The following is a 16,317-nucleotide window of genomic DNA, read 5'->3' as shown; positions in this document are numbered from 1 at the left end:
ATCTTCACTAAGCACTTTGATATTGATTATTATCCGCGTGATGTACAAGAGATCTTGATTATCGTTCATGCCCTGTTATACGCTCTGGGTTTATACTCCTAAGTGTCTTTGACGGCATATATATCATGATGACCGCCACTTTAATTAATAATAATATGCTTTAGCTCTAGTACTTTAGTTCAGTACAACCATAAAACACTCTACTGAAACTAAAATTTATTTAAAATATGTACACTGCAAGAATCAAAATGGCGGTAGGCTGTTTTAAATAATTGGCTACCCTCAACAAATACGAAAAAACTCCCACTTCGAACAACATCTACTGAATACTTTTTCGACTTATGTAAATAAGTTTTATTTCCGTTATAATTAATCATTTTATTAGATCGTTTATTAAAACCTAAACATAACAATCAAATACAGTATTTACAATTTTATTAACCTACATAGTAATAATAAAAATAATTAAAAATTAATGAAAAGAAAATTAAAAAGTTTGGTCCCTATGGCAGTGTACCTTTAACGCTCGCAGTTTTATTTATATCTTAAGTAGAACACGAAATTCGACATAAAATATCTCATTATTCCTGTGTACGGAATTTTGTAAGGAATCTTTCGACGAAGAAAATTCTTAGTAACCTTATTGGCTTCGGTAATCAGCTTAGTATAGCTTTTATTTTATCAAGATGGCACGCTGAAAAGCCTAGTTTCTATAAAATACTCTTGTTATCGCTTCACCAGCGACAAAGTTTCATCGGGAAACTTTAAATGTTCAACCGTGAACAATTGTTTTCAGATAGGGTAACAATAAAGCGTTGAATTTGAAACTGTGGAACACAATTGAAAGTAAATGGAAAACCAACAGCGCGATCACATTCAATTAAAGCCTTTCTTCGATTTTACTATAGTTTTGGTAGTATTGTGTACGGTTTTAAATTTAGTATAAGCAAAATTATGCTATCTATAATAATAATATTGATATAATAACTATTGATTACTAAAGATGTCATGACGGACATGGTGTAATAGTTGCAGCTCCTTACAAACATTGTGTAAAACAAAAAACTTCGCGATTAAAAAGAGTGGCGGAGAGGTTATTGCCAGTTCTTCTGTTCCGTTCTGCGCCCTTGATTTGAGAACTGGCAGTAAATGTAAAATTAAAAGCATTTCATATATATTTATTTTTTGACGTCCATAAGTGTAAATTGTGTTACATATATGAATAAATGAATTTTGACTTTTGACTTTTGTGATAATAAATATGAAGAAAACAGAAAGTGGATATATTTGATTTTAGTCCTATGTGGAGTTCCCCGGCTTATTAGATACTGGGGCGTCGATCTACACGTTAATAAAAACAAATCACGCAACAAGCTATGGTACAAATCAAATATTTCTGGAAACCGATATAGATCATCTACATTCATCATTAAGCCTCATTTATTACTTAAAACATTTATCCATAAAATTAGTATTAAAATTTATACAAAAATAATTAAATTATTTTCAAGGACCTCCTCCATCTGGCTCCATAATTCTCTATGTGCATTTATCTCCCAATCTTCCCCACAAGCAAGATACAGTACATTCCATAAAAAAAAAATATATACACTAGAGTTAACTTAATCAAGATTAAATCGTAATATGTTGTATTAACTTACAATATCTTTGTCTTAACAGCAAGTGTGTGAAGGTCCCAAACAATGACACTTGTATCTTCGGAACCGGTTAGCAAATATTGAGATTCACGAGTCACGCACATACAGAGAATCCTGCCCGAGTGACCTGCAAATATACACGTAATGGGAACACAGACCAAACATAGCAAAATAAATATACTTGTTTGTTCACAGTGAAATGGCGTATGATTTCTGAAGGGTGAAAATTGACAAAACTCTGATATTAATGTTACCTGTGCGGCTTTTGTTCGTATGGAAACAGTATAAAAACAAAAGATTCATACGAAGGGATATGCCTTTAATATTTGTAGGGATGAAAAATTATTTTTCAAAAATTAAATTAGACTGGTGGCACTTTTCGTATCTTCCTCTGAAATTGTAATTACACAACAAAACAAACAAATTACAATTGTATTGTGTAATTAAGGACTGACATTTATACATTACACTTATACCACGTATAAAAATAAATTAAATTATATTTAATTTTGTTGGTAATACTTGTTAGTGCAAGTTGAAGTTCTATTTAAAAAAAAATGTTCGAGTTTTAACAAAATCTTGTGGTCTCTTCTATATATGTAAATATAGTATTTTGATGTAGCTAACTAAATACAGCTTCTTTGGACCTTTCTATTGCTTCCAGCCTATGGTCTCCCCAAGAAAATATGCAACTGAATCTCAAGCTTTCTCGCTGATCGCAGTATCAAGGCCGTCGTCGACGGAGCATATTCTAATCTAAAACCCGTAAATTCTAGGATTCCATAACGTCCTTTAGCACAGGGGATACTCTTTACACTGGTTGTTCTGATTAATACCTGCAGCTGAGTTTCGTCATCGGTCGTTGAGACAGGATCCGAAATTCCACCCGTATCACCTCGACGTCGGTTGTTCCACAACTGAGAGATTTTTAAGGCATTTTTTTCCACAATGTGAAACCAGCTGCCCACTGAAGTATTTCCGACCCAATTCGACATATAAATAATTAATAAATAAAAACGAAAACCGAATATTTCACCTCTGTCAGCTAAGCGCGGTGAATAGAGTTAATGACATTTACATGACTGTGGGAACAACACGCAAACACACACGTGAATCAATTGGGACCATAGTAGTGAAAACATATTGGAATCACTACACTAATTATTCATATCTAAAATGTCATGTTCGTGTTGGTTTTTGTTTTGTAACAATACACACTAGAAATGAAAATAATAACGCATTCAAAATAACGAACCATTCAACAATAGCTCATTCGTATTTTTATATTAATAATATATAAGCAAATATAAGCAAATTATGGTACTTTTAAAATTAAAATTTCACTGGCATGTTTCTGGTTGGCGTACAATAGCTGATGCTTTTAATAAAAATCTATTGGATTCACTTCACAAATGGTTCAAGTTCACAAGTAATTTAGTTTTGTTACGTTCAAAATTTATTAAATAAATCCAGATAATATTACAATGTTTCAAAACTAGAGATTGAAATGAAATCCAAATGAATATTACTCGATTCCAGCGAAAAGTGTAAAGCAATAAGTAAAAAATCGTGAATTCAAAATTAAACAATTTTCAAATAACATTTTTATTTAATAAATACAAGTGACGCTACAACACTTGCTCTTGGCTTTAGATTTCTGTTTTATGATATTTGTTTCACCATACGAATCTGTTAATTGCGCTCATAAAAAGAGAAGTCCGTTGGTGCTTAAGCTTAGGTTTCCTAGAAAAGCGGTGCCGTTATCTAACGGCCGTTATGTAGCGTTGGGTGATGTCACCCATACGTTGTCTATAAATAACATCGGAGTAGGTTTCCTAGAGAACGTTGAGTGTCACCGTAACGTCAAATAGCGGTGCTGTCATTTGCAAGACGGCCGTCATAGCGGTGATAAACATTAGTTCAACGTTTTCCGCGTGCAGCGGTGCCCATATTTAATTAATACAATGAGTGGAAACGTGACTTGGACGAGCGAAAATGTTTGTTTTTTTGCATTATGTTAAAAAGTAAAAACGGCCGTTATTAACAACCATAAAATGACGGCCGTTAGTTAACGGCACCGCTTTTCTAGGAAACCTAATCTTTAGTCATGATTCGAACGCAGGGCCGCAGGGTTAATCGTGGCACGCTCTACTCTATCTATTTAGAATAACTATTTAAAATCTAAAACTTTTTTAATAAACTATCCAATTCTACAAAAGTAAACCCTTAGATAGCTAAACCACGTTTATCACACACCAGCATAACCACCGTAAGCCCAAATGAACAAACTTTATACAGAGTCTATATTAATTTACTGTATATATGTGAACCGTGTGAAATCTTGGATTAACCCTTAGCAAATAACGTCGCCGCTAAACCTCAGATTCCTTCACCCTTAAGAGGAAGCTTCGAGAAATTTGAAGAATATTTCTTTGATAATATTTCAGGTATTTCGTAGAGAATTTTATACTGCAATGCTGGACAAATATTTATATTACCTATTGCAAAGTGAATACAGTTTCAATATATGAAGCATATACTCAATTTATGTATACATACAATAGTTTAGTTGGTGTTTGATTTGAAATAAGTGTATAAATGTGATCATAAACTTTTAGTTGTGTTTTTTAATTTAGATTTTAGTTTATCAGTTGCACAATTGTTTGAAATTGTACAATGCACTTTACCCTTCGTATTTTTCCCCTGTTGCTTGAAAGAGATCGATTGTTAGCGTTATGGCCACCCATTGCCTCCCTAATAATTTATATTACGTATCTGATTTTATTAACTTTACGAAATGTTAAAAATAAATGAAAAATCTTGTGATACCCATGTAATAAAAATAAATTAAATATTACAACTTTGTATCGCGTTTGTAATTTAAGGATCAATTTCTTTTAAATGTATGCAAATTCAAAAATGGAAAAAATGCATTTTTTAAAGCCAACCATGCCTTTGTGGGAATCCCCCCCAAAGACGCCCAAAAACGGCAGTCATCGCAGCCCATTTTAGTGGCCGCGTTGCCGCCTACATTGTATAATATGCTTCGCCTTAAATATAAACTGTATAATGAAACCTCGGTAATTACTCGTAAGTAGGATTTGATGAATGAGCAAAAATTCCAACTCCTAAATTCAGTGCTATTGTAACAGAGATTTATACTCCTTTATAATTACTCTTTGATTAAACTTTGGGGCGAGGGATTTGGGCATAATTATAAAATTGTAAGTTGAGAAAAAGTTTGACCGTAATATTGGCATTGAGGTTATACGGGTACGAAATACTTTCAACCCTCTGTTAATTAATGTGTGCAAAAGTTGTAATTTGAGTTGAGTTCTTTAATAAGAACTTAAAAGTATTCTTTTAGGTTCACTTATCTTATAAACACATACGGCTGCCAGATTTGGGCATTATCTCAGAAACATCTTCTACAGTTGAGAACATGCCAAAGAGGAATGGAAAGAAGCATGTTGGGAGTAACACTGAGACATCGAAAAAGAGCAGAAGAGATAAGATCAGCTACCAAAGTTGAGGACATAATAAAGAAAATAAGGCAATTGAAATGGCGCTGGACCGGCCACATGACGAGAGATAGCAGGTTGAAATGGACAAAAATAATTATAGAATGGCAACCACGCGATGGCAAAAGGAAATGAGGAAGACAGAGCAAGAGATGGACAGACGATAAAAGGACACAACTTGGACAAGAAGAGCTAACATCAGTAAATAATGGAAGCAGCTGGAAGAGGCCTATGTGGCACACGCTGATTACCTAAAACGGGTCAAGTGATATGATATTAGATTAAGTTTTATTTATGTATTAGAATTAAGTTATTTTTATGTAATATATAAGTGTTTATATATTATACTGGGTGTCAGCAGATGGCTTAGTAAAAAAAAATCTTAGAAACATACAAAGAAATCTACACTTTATGTAAAAAATATTTTTGGCAGTTTTTTGTGAATCTCTGTGTTGATTTCACGGAATATTAACTATTAAATGATAGATTTTAGGTCTCACCGTCTTATATATTTAGTTATCAAGTGCAGCTTGCAACAATCATTACATATAAATTTAAATACACATTTCACAATCCACTGGCTTGCAAGCTACTCGTATACACTCTGAATAAATAGATTATTACAAATAGAAACTTTACTTTCAACGCCAGACATCCAAGGTTTGCGGTTTTATCAGAAACATTTATATATGAATTTAGTTTGAAAATTAGCATTATTTGAAGGGTAAAATCGCAAGACGTAAAAAATTTTTTTTACTTCTGATTCAAAGTTACACACGCAACAAGGTTGGTCTTTAATTTAACTCGACAATATGCCACAAATATCTATTACTAGTATTTAAACCCACTAAGGTCGATATTTCAAATCCGTACACTATAGATTTCAGAATTTTAATAATAATGTATTTTTTCTTTGTCGTTGAAGCTTTGTCGTTACATTCAGGACACCACGAGCGACGGTTCATTGGTCTAGTGGTTAGTACCCCTGACTGCAAATCCATGGGTCCCGAGTTCGATCCCCGGCTGAGACAAACATCGATGTGATGAGCATTTGGTGTTGTGCTTAGGTCTTGGGTGTTTAAATATGTATTTATATGTCTATCTATCTTTAATATGTATGTATATCCGTTGCCTAGTACCCATAAAACAAGCTTCACCAGCTTAGCATGGGACTAGGTCAATTGGTGTGAATTCTCCAACATATAAAAAAACAGTCTTACAAGAGTATAAACTTAATTCAGTCTTAGTAGTTGGAATAAAAATCATCCAATCGCTCAGTAAAAATAGGATGTAGTCGGAAAACACATAGGAAACTCTGATAGCTGTAACAAATCCGAGACATTGTAACTTGACAGATTTTATTTTTCTTCGCATTTTTCCTTGTGTATTATTTTGATAGACATAATAGAATATCAATTGTATGTTTTTTCAATGGTAAATATTTTTAACCATTCAGAACAAAATACGAATCATGTATTGCTATATTGCCACCAATGTGGCTTACAAGAAATCCCTAATGTATAAAATGAAGATTTATATAATCCATACATACGATTAGCATAGCTAAAAGTATTATACAGAACTTTTAAATAAACTGAATATTCAGTACAAGTTTCTTTTTTTCTTAGAAGCTTTTAACAGTATTGAACGAAATGTGATATCATTTGCATAAATATATTGATATAACGTGTTTTAGACAAAATATCATTTTACAACTTGAGATTACTGGACGATATACTCTAAAGCATTGTTTAGCAAATAATATATCTGGGATCTTCTAATATTAATAAGTGCTCACTCCCTCAGCTAATATAAATGTGAAAATAACCTTATATTATTTTTGTTATATATACTTAAATTATACAAATGAAAATGTGTGTCATTGTAATTTTCTTAACCGGGTTTTCTACATTTTGTTTCTTAGACTACAATTATCTGGAATCAAAGCTAAGACGGAGTCCGTAATTACAACGAGATAAAGAGATGATCTTGAAAGCACCGGTTAAAACCGGAAATCAAATTTACAATTCCTCAAAAATATAATAACACATTCAATATTCGATACTCTTATATTTCTGATAAGTTCAACACTTCTTCATCATGGAATAAACTAAAGTGGAACTCTAACATGCTACTATTATAATTATAGATTATTTTCATGAACTTGTTTGTTTAAGTCCTGTTCCATTAGTGGAACGAACTAAGACGTTGAAAACGTCACGCTATGCAAACGCTGCATTCAATACTTTAAAAGATTCTAAGTAAAATAAAGAGTTGTATTTAATATTCAGTTTTTAAAAAGTTCTGTATAATGCTTTTGGCTAAGGTAATCGTACGGCTTTATCTTCTACTATATAAAAATAAGTCGGGTTTTCCTTCCTGACGCTATAACTCCAGAACGCACGAACCGATTTCCACGGTTTTGCATTCGTTGGAAAGGTCTCGGGCTTCGTGAGGTTTATAGCAAAGAAAATTCAGGAAAAATTTCAACAGAAAAGCGGGATCACCAAACGAAATGTTACATAAAACGAAGCCATCTGGTGACGAAACGGAGTTCGCCGAGTTTGCTAGTTTTAAAATATAAATAAAATATATCGGTGGCACTATAACCTTTTTAGGCCTGGGCCTCAGATTTCTATATCTGTTTCATGATCATGAGAATCCTGTGTCTCACGATGTCGACTTTTTGAGACGAACGCAAGCCGGTGTCCTCACGATGTTTTCCCTCACCGTTCGAGCGGATGTTAAATGCGTACGTATAGAAAGTCAATTGATGCACAGCGAAGGATCGAACCTAAGGCCTCAGGGATGATTGAAATAAAGAGGTTTTTATTATTCAGTTTATCAATTAATTTATATGCAAGTGATTGGCCATCACTGCCTGGCAAAATTTGTATTCTGTATACAAAACAGGTTCTTTCTCCTCCATACGAAAATGTGTTGATGGAACAGAGAAGAAAGAAGACAAACAACAAGTTTTACAGAAATAAAAATCTTTCTCACCTTTGAATGTGTGCACTTTGGAATTTGACATAACATGCCAAAGTTGTGGGTCACCCGCAGATGGTGCTAACACTAAATGTTGTCCGGATGGCGCTAGCTGAAGTAAGCGTGCGCCTGCACCTGGTGTTGAACCACCCACAGACATCACTCGTACTGTTGATGCAATGGGTGGATGTAACCTGTGATCCAAAAATAATGTTTATAAATCAAGAGTATAATTTTATGAGTCTTGCCTCCAACTTCGATTTTGTGAGCCACTAAAGTACCAGTACTTTCCTGGCTCAACGAATAAGTATTGCAATACAGCGAAGAAATGCTGCCAGCGTTAAAGGGTGTACCTTTCCACACGTGCCACAGGGACCAAACTTTTTAAATTTGTTTTGATTTTGATTTTAATTATTTTTAATTATTTCTCACAACAAATTGTAAATAAACAATCTATTGTATATAAAAAAAATTTAAATATTGCATTTTGACACAATTTTATGTAACATTCTGCATTCAGCCACTGTATTATTGAGAGTAAGAGAAGACAATAAAAGAGTCGCTGACTAAAGAATTAACATTTAAATGGGTGCCAAATACTATAACTGGGATATGTACACGTACAGGCGTAAAATTGTCGTAATTCTACCAGGAATTATTTTTAATATTATTATATTTAAATATTATGTATCTTATACTTTAATTGCTGATAAGGTCTATGTTATTATAAATAGAAATCTTAAATCAAAAATGAAATATCATATAATATTTCAAAACTCAAAAATAACAGGAAATAAATAGTCATTTTTCACATTTAAATATATGTAGTAGGTAACTTATATATTAAAAGTTACCACAATTTTTTTAAATGTTATACAAAAATCAACTATACTTTTTATTTATATTATCATAGTAATTTAATATTGCTACAAAATGTCAGGGTTCCATTGAAATTCAACTCGGCAATCCCTTGTGATTTGTATTTCATTTGCTAATGTAATTTTTCCGACGTAATTGGATAATGGGGTTTCATACAAACCGCCCATAAACGTGGAAAAACGTTGACTTTTCGTCAAATTAAAGCTTTCAGGAAACTCGTTTCGCTATCTTGTATGTTTTATTTATATGTTTGAACAACCCCGAAATAACGCAAGGGGTAGAGGCATTGATTAAATTTAAGCCAAGAAATCATTCGTTGTAATTGGAAACAAGCAATATTCCGTGTCCTATACATATTTTAATCATTTATCGCAGCTTAATCAGGTGGCGCTACAATCTTTTTAAGTCTAGGCCTCATATTTTGTATCTATTAAACAAGGTAAAGGTGGCAAGTAGGTAATCAGCCTCCTGTGCCTGACACACGCCGTCTATTTTTTAGGTCTAACGCATGCCTCCTCAGAGTGTTTCCCTTCACTATTAAAGCGAATGTGCACACTATTAAAGTAAGGTGCACAGCCGGGAATCGAACCTACGACCATAAGGATGAGAGTCGCACGCTTAAGCCTCTAGGCCAACACTGCTCAGCACACAACACAGCGTAATAAGGGTACTTAACATTTTTTATTAACAAATATCCATTATAAAAATTTTGGAATGTTTTATTTAATTTATGTACTGTATTTTTAGTAGTAAATGTAATTATTCGGCCTTAAGATAAGCTAACGTATATTTTTTTTAAAGTGACAAAAGGATATATATTTTTTTTTATATAATTTTATGGCCTGGTAAACAAAAGGATAAAGAAATTATAATAGATATTATTTTATATATAAAACGGTTTTATCGATAGACAATCAAACATAGAACAAATTGTACTGTAGTGCCGCTCCAGGCAAAGATTACCTAAATCTCTGTCTATGGCTAAATTTTGCAAATAGATTTTAATATTCATTAGTTTTTCTTACCACCCATTCAGCGGAACAAGCAGTGGTTTGTCGTAACCATCACACCAGGCCATGGCGGCCGTCACCAACGTCGCCAGTACCCCACGACGAGCTACAGCGGGTCTCAACCAAGCAATTATCTAGAACAAATTTTTATATAATTAGATCGTATATTACTATAATTTTATTTTTTTTAACCTTTTTATTAGCTATTAATAATTTTCTTATGATTGTCTAATTATATAAATGACTAAAAATAAAAATAAAGAAGAAAAACCCAATAAGAATTCATTCTATAGATCTTGAAGTTTAGTATTTCGTTTCGTAACCCAGAAATTACCTTCGTGCGTCACGCAAAAACTTTGTCAATATCAAGACGAGATCCAACGGAAAAAATAACCGTAAATGAAGAAATTTACAATCTAACGCGCGATTAGTTAAGCACTAACTCTAGGTAGCATAGCGCAGTGAAATAATGAGTCGTCAGCAACTAAATCTCATATTTTACAAAACAAAGAATTTATACTCAAATCTTGATCGTATATTGAATTAAGCTACGAACAAACTGTACATTGTTAACGGACCGAATAAATTTGGAAGGTATTGGGGTCGTAAAATATCGTTAATTTATAATGAGGGCGCTTAGAAATCAAACCATTTGCCTTCAACCGCAGAGTAAACAAGTGGCGAACGCCCAGAGGGAATACCGAGGCTATCCTATTAAAAGGAAAACATTTTTTAGAATTTTCTTTAATATTATGCTTAGAGCTACGAAAATTTTATTGCTGAAAATGTATTCCTATACAGAGAAATAATAATATAACGTTATTATGTCATTACACCTTATTTATTACGAACTAGCTGGCCTGGCGAACATCGTACAGCCTAACAGTCGATTCTTTATTTTTTTTAATACTTATTCTGCTATTCGAGACACCGGTCTAGCTAGTAAGATAAAAAAAAGAAAGTTGATAATACAACAAATACATTATGTCAAAAAAAAATTTACCTTCCCGGAACCCCTCCACTAACACTTGAACTTTATGATATGGTATTTAAGTTCAAATTGACTTTTAAGTATTATTACGAATATAGTATGTATATGTAATATAGTATGGGAATATAGAAAAGTGTTGTGTGTAGACTTTTTCACTCAATTTTTTTAATTTTTCGTAAGAACCCTCCTCGTACTTCAAAGAATATTATAAAAAAATAATTGGCCAAATCGGTCAAGCCGTTTTCATGTTATGTCGTGACAACGGAAAACGGGTTTAATTTTTATATATATAGATTACAAAAGAGATTTTGTATAGTCCAGTTGTCTTTCGTACTTTCTAAATTGATATGTTGGGATAGATAATAGAGATGGTAAGTCGAGAATTAATAACACGTACATCAATATTAGATTCTAGGCCTACACTGCTCCCGGAATATATATTTAATTCCACTTACGTATAGATTTTTCTTTTTTTCCCATAAAATATGTATTTATTAATTTATAAAAAACACAATTCTGTCCTAACAGGTGACCCTAAATCGCCAAGAATGCATAACAATTGAAAAAATTACACACAAAAAAGGCAAACATTTTAGTATTACCTTTTTCTGTTATATTTATTTCGTGGTTGCTTGTTTAATTTTTTCCCTTGCTAGCTTGCTTATGTTCTAATATTATAATTGATGTGTGTAAAATTTGTGATGTCATATTTTCTTGTATAATTTTATGAATACACGTTGTTTTAGAACTTATAAAATGAATTAATTAGGAAAAATAACATTTAAATATTTTTTTAACTAGGTATGTACATTAAAAAAAAATTAAACTGGAGGCCTCACTAGTAAGTCAAAGACCTGTGACAGGAAAAATATATTATACTGTAGCCACTAACAAATTACTTTGTACATGCGACAAAACATTAATAAAGGCGCATATTATGGAAATAGTAATTACATCTAAACTAATATTCCAAAGAAGATGTTTTTTTTATTAATGATAAGTATTAAATTTAAACTCGTTTACCTAATTAAAGCTAGCGAATGTATGCGGATGGATACACCAGCCACAGCTAGCTTACTAATATAATAACTTAACTATGAGAAATACGTTGTTCAAAGATCCTCAGTTTACAGATTTGGCGTTCACAAGACACTATCGGAGCCACGTCGGAAACCTCATCTGAATAATGCCATCAACTTGTTGCATAGATTATATCTAAAGATTATCTAGTCTACCCAGTAAATTACTGGGGTGTCACTAGAGTATTGAGTCATTAAAGTGTTCCCAGGCTTTATTTTTATAAGGCAATGAAGCTAGAAGCAATTTATGTCTAATAATGAAGCTATATAAGTATTGGCTTAAAATATTTGACTGATTTCTTTGAAGAATTTCCTTAGTAAAAGTCATCTTTGGTGCTGTAGCACTTGACGCGGGGAGCATGGAGCTTCTACATACATTGATCTCCAGTACCAGCTCCTTCCAGTTGACCGTATTCAACGAAGGGCGGTTCGAATAGTCGACAACCAATCCCTCTCTGAGCGGATTAATCTCTTGGCGTTGCATAGAGATGTGGTGTCACTCTGCATCTTCTACCGCATTTATCATAGAAAGTGATCAGAGGAGTTGTTCGGATTAATACTTACAGCCGTTTCACAACTAAACGTTTTTTTAAAGCAGTTTTTGCCGCGCACCACCACTATGTGGAACCAGCTGCTCACTGAAGTACTTCCGAACCAATTCTACTTAGAGTCCTTCAAGAAGAGAGCATACTAATTCTTAAAAGGCCGGCAACACACTCGCGAGCCCTCTGGCATTGAGAGTGTCCTTGTATCACTTAACATCGGATAAGCCTCCTGTCCGTTTGCCTCCTGTTCCATAAAAAACATACCAAGCTCTCTGCTAAAACAATTCATCCCTCAACATGACCCTTAAATAGGCCTTCGGGATTCATCACCAAGAGTTTATATTCTTTATATGAAAATAGATGAAAACATATGAACGGGGAATACACAGTACCTAAGTTATAAATAAGCATTGTACGATGCGGACAGTGAGCTATGTGGTAATTTTGTTTAAAGGCAACCCGACGCTTCTTACAAATTGAATTTATAATGGAAATGTTTATGGATGTTCCACTCGCGTTATATTTTATGGCACTTTCGTCGATATAGCCGATACTTAAATGTTTATAAATAATTCTATATTTATTTTATATTATTTATCTATTTAGTAATAATAATAATTAAAAACTGATTAACAAATTTTAAAATATTGTAAATACTGTATATTTGTATGTTGGAAATCAATACTCATGATTTATCAATTAAAAACCGTTTCTCTGATTATTTCTTTTATTTTATTTATTATAATCAACATTGCTATTAACCCTTTCCATGCTTGGTCAAGTAAAAACCTCCAGTCGCAATTATTAGGAGCTTTCAGCTGAACAAAATATGATATAAATGCTTACTTGAAGGAATACATAAAAACAAAGGCAGTGCATAGTCAGCAAATTCGAAACAAAACACTTTTTCAAAATGTTTCTAGTATTGCAAGGGAAAAATATTTATTAGGTGACATCTGGACAGCAGATAACGAATGGGTAAACATGTCGGCCGGCGGAACTGGCGGCGACAGCGGAAATGAAGGAGGCTTTCATGGAACGCAGTACACCGTTGGTTTATTTATGTTCCCTTTTAATTGAATTAACGCTTTTAGAACAGCGTTTTAGTTAAATTGTTAAATAAAAATTGTAAAATAAAAAAATATTGGTTGTTTGTAAAGTAGGTTTACGATCGAGATGTTTACGTGATAACGTCTTATTGGTGATATAAGTTTTTGGGAAGTAAGGAATTAATGAAGATAACAATTTTTTCAAATTTTAAATTACATCTATCGTTTTATTCACACTTTTGATGATAAATTTCAGATGTAAAATGACAAGTTTACTTATTCGACTATGATATACATTTTTCTTCATACATTCACGGAATGACTGGCAGCGCTCGAGATGAGACGGGAGATCGGTCCGTCTCTCTCTCGTTATACCTGCGATCGCGCTCGTGAGGTTTTGGTGTGACACAAGTTTCTGAACATGTCACCCGACTAAAACGATTTTAAAGACGTTATCACGTCAAAAAAATAACAATTTAGTTAAATTGACCGAAATCTTTATCAAATTTAATCAATCTTAATTTTCAATCCATTATGCTACCTATTGGAGTGCCTGTCACTCTATGTCACTATTCAAATAATCATTGATATTTGAATAGTGACAGAGTGACAGGATTGATGTATTAAAAAGTAATTGATTATAGTAGACGATTTTTTGTATATCTTAATAAAACTAAAATGTATATTGACATATATATAACATTGGTGATTAAGATGTCTAAAACTCTTTGTTTAGACAATTAATTAGCTTAAAAGCGTAACCAAGAAACACTAAAATGTATGAACTTAGTTTAAATATCTTACTAATAACTATATGATTTTATTACCTATTTAATACTATGTTTATAAAAAAGTTTGTTGTTAAGAATTTAAAAGCCTTCGAATCCCTCCTTAAAAATATTTTTAAGCCAGTAGGCACAAAAGACTGATCAGCTTTGCGATTCTGTAACTCATGTTATCTTTCTTTTCACAAATTGTATCAAGCGCTATCTTTAACGTATTCATTGACAGCTAATTTAATTAAAAATAGGTCCTTTTACTTCTCGAAACGGCGATTAAATCCGATAAGATTCCATTAAGCTCGTACAAATAGATAAGGGTCGACCATTTAGCTCAATTAAATGTATATCGTTAAACAGTAATATTATTTTTAGGTTTACGCGAGTTCAATATTGAACTTGAATACAATATAATAATCAGTTTAAGGAATTATTATCTGGTAGCCTTTTTGTCAATACAAAACAATATAAACGATTTTAAAACAAATGGTGACTTTTACCAGTATAATACTCGAAACAGAACTAATCTAAGCGTACGACCAACCAGGCTCCAGAAGATAAACCACTCTTTGTATGGAAATTGTATTCGTTTTTACAACAAACTCCCAAGCGAAATTAGAGAATTATCGCTGAATCAATTCAAAACGTAAATTAATCAAGAAAGCTTTTTTATAAATTTTACGATCATTTAAATGATCCTAATGCTTGGGATTGTTTCGCTCCAGTTCAAATATTTATGGCCCTGGTAGTAAATGTAAATTTAGAATCAATTTAACTTTTTTTCTGTTGACGTTCATACTTCTACTTGGTTACATGTGAATACTGTTATTTTGAGTTTGAGTCAATTCCTTAAACGGGAATGATTTCATTATTAACATAGTGTGCTCCTCATCAGTGGTCAGAGAGTGCCACATATGTTGACAGAATGTTATCGAACCCTATAGAAATATTGCCACATTTATCAAAATATCGCTCGATATGAAATGTCGACAATACCAACCCGAAATAAAACTACTGCCAGCCTGCCAAGTAAGACACAACAGATACAGTTTTATCTACTAATAAATTGAAATTATTTCATATTAAACCAAATAAATTTACAATCGAAAAACTTGTCTACGATACATAATTTTCTAATTTAACACGTTCAGCGGCTTAAGCAGGAATCAAGATCACTTTAGCAAATTAATAAGTGTGTTTGGTTTTAGTCACATCGTGTAATACCAAAATGATTAGAAATGAAAAATTCTTTGAAGTATAAACGTATTATATTAATATCACTTTATAATACCGAAATGTTTAAAATTAGTTTCACAAGAAGTTTTTAATGAAATCTTTAATCAAATTAGTTCGGATACTGTGATTGACGCAGTTTAACAACAAAGTTTTAATCAATTAAATTTCCAAACTCAAGTGCTACCAAGTCGTTTAAATTACTCAATAAAGTTACAAGTTTCAATTGAATATGTTAACATACTGCTAAAACGTAATTGACACTTAAGCCATTTGATAAATATTAAAAATAAGTAAGCACCGCCGATCTAAAAACTTAAAAAGACGGTCCTTTTCTGCTATATGAGTTGTTAATTAAACACGCCTTTAATTTCGTAGAGTTGCACCGCATAGATATGACATGAAAGACTTCGGATCTTTTCTTTGGAAAAATGGAAACTTGATTATTAGTTTACTATTCATAAACTTTGGTTATGTGTTTAACCGTTCTTGAGATCAGTTCAGAATAACAAATGAAAACTTAACATTTAAAGCCTTTTTAAATCACGGGCGGAAGAAGAAGAATGGAAGAAGAGAAACGGCAAG

General features: G+C 32.5%; 1 protein-coding gene across 1 annotated transcript in view; it reads right to left on the bottom strand.

The window, feature by feature from the left end:
- LOC125050992 (protein qui-1) overlaps positions 1-16,317 on the bottom strand; it is a 113,789-nt gene that overhangs the window by 30,663 nt on the left and 66,809 nt on the right. Inside the window, exons 14-16 of the mRNA XM_047651104.1 lie at positions 10,072-10,190; positions 8,183-8,361; positions 1,662-1,785 (exon numbers count right to left, since the gene is read on the bottom strand). Coding sequence (XP_047507060.1) covers positions 1,662-1,785; positions 8,183-8,361; positions 10,072-10,190 — 422 coding nt within the window. The remainder of the gene's footprint in view (positions 1-1,661; positions 1,786-8,182; positions 8,362-10,071; positions 10,191-16,317) is intronic.

The sequence above is a fragment of the Pieris napi genome, chromosome 7 (genome assembly GCF_905475465.1).
Source record: "Pieris napi chromosome 7, ilPieNapi1.2, whole genome shotgun sequence".
Classification (NCBI taxonomy): Eukaryota; Metazoa; Arthropoda; class Insecta; order Lepidoptera; family Pieridae; genus Pieris; species Pieris napi.
This window is presented reverse-complemented; position numbering and strand designations above follow the sequence as displayed.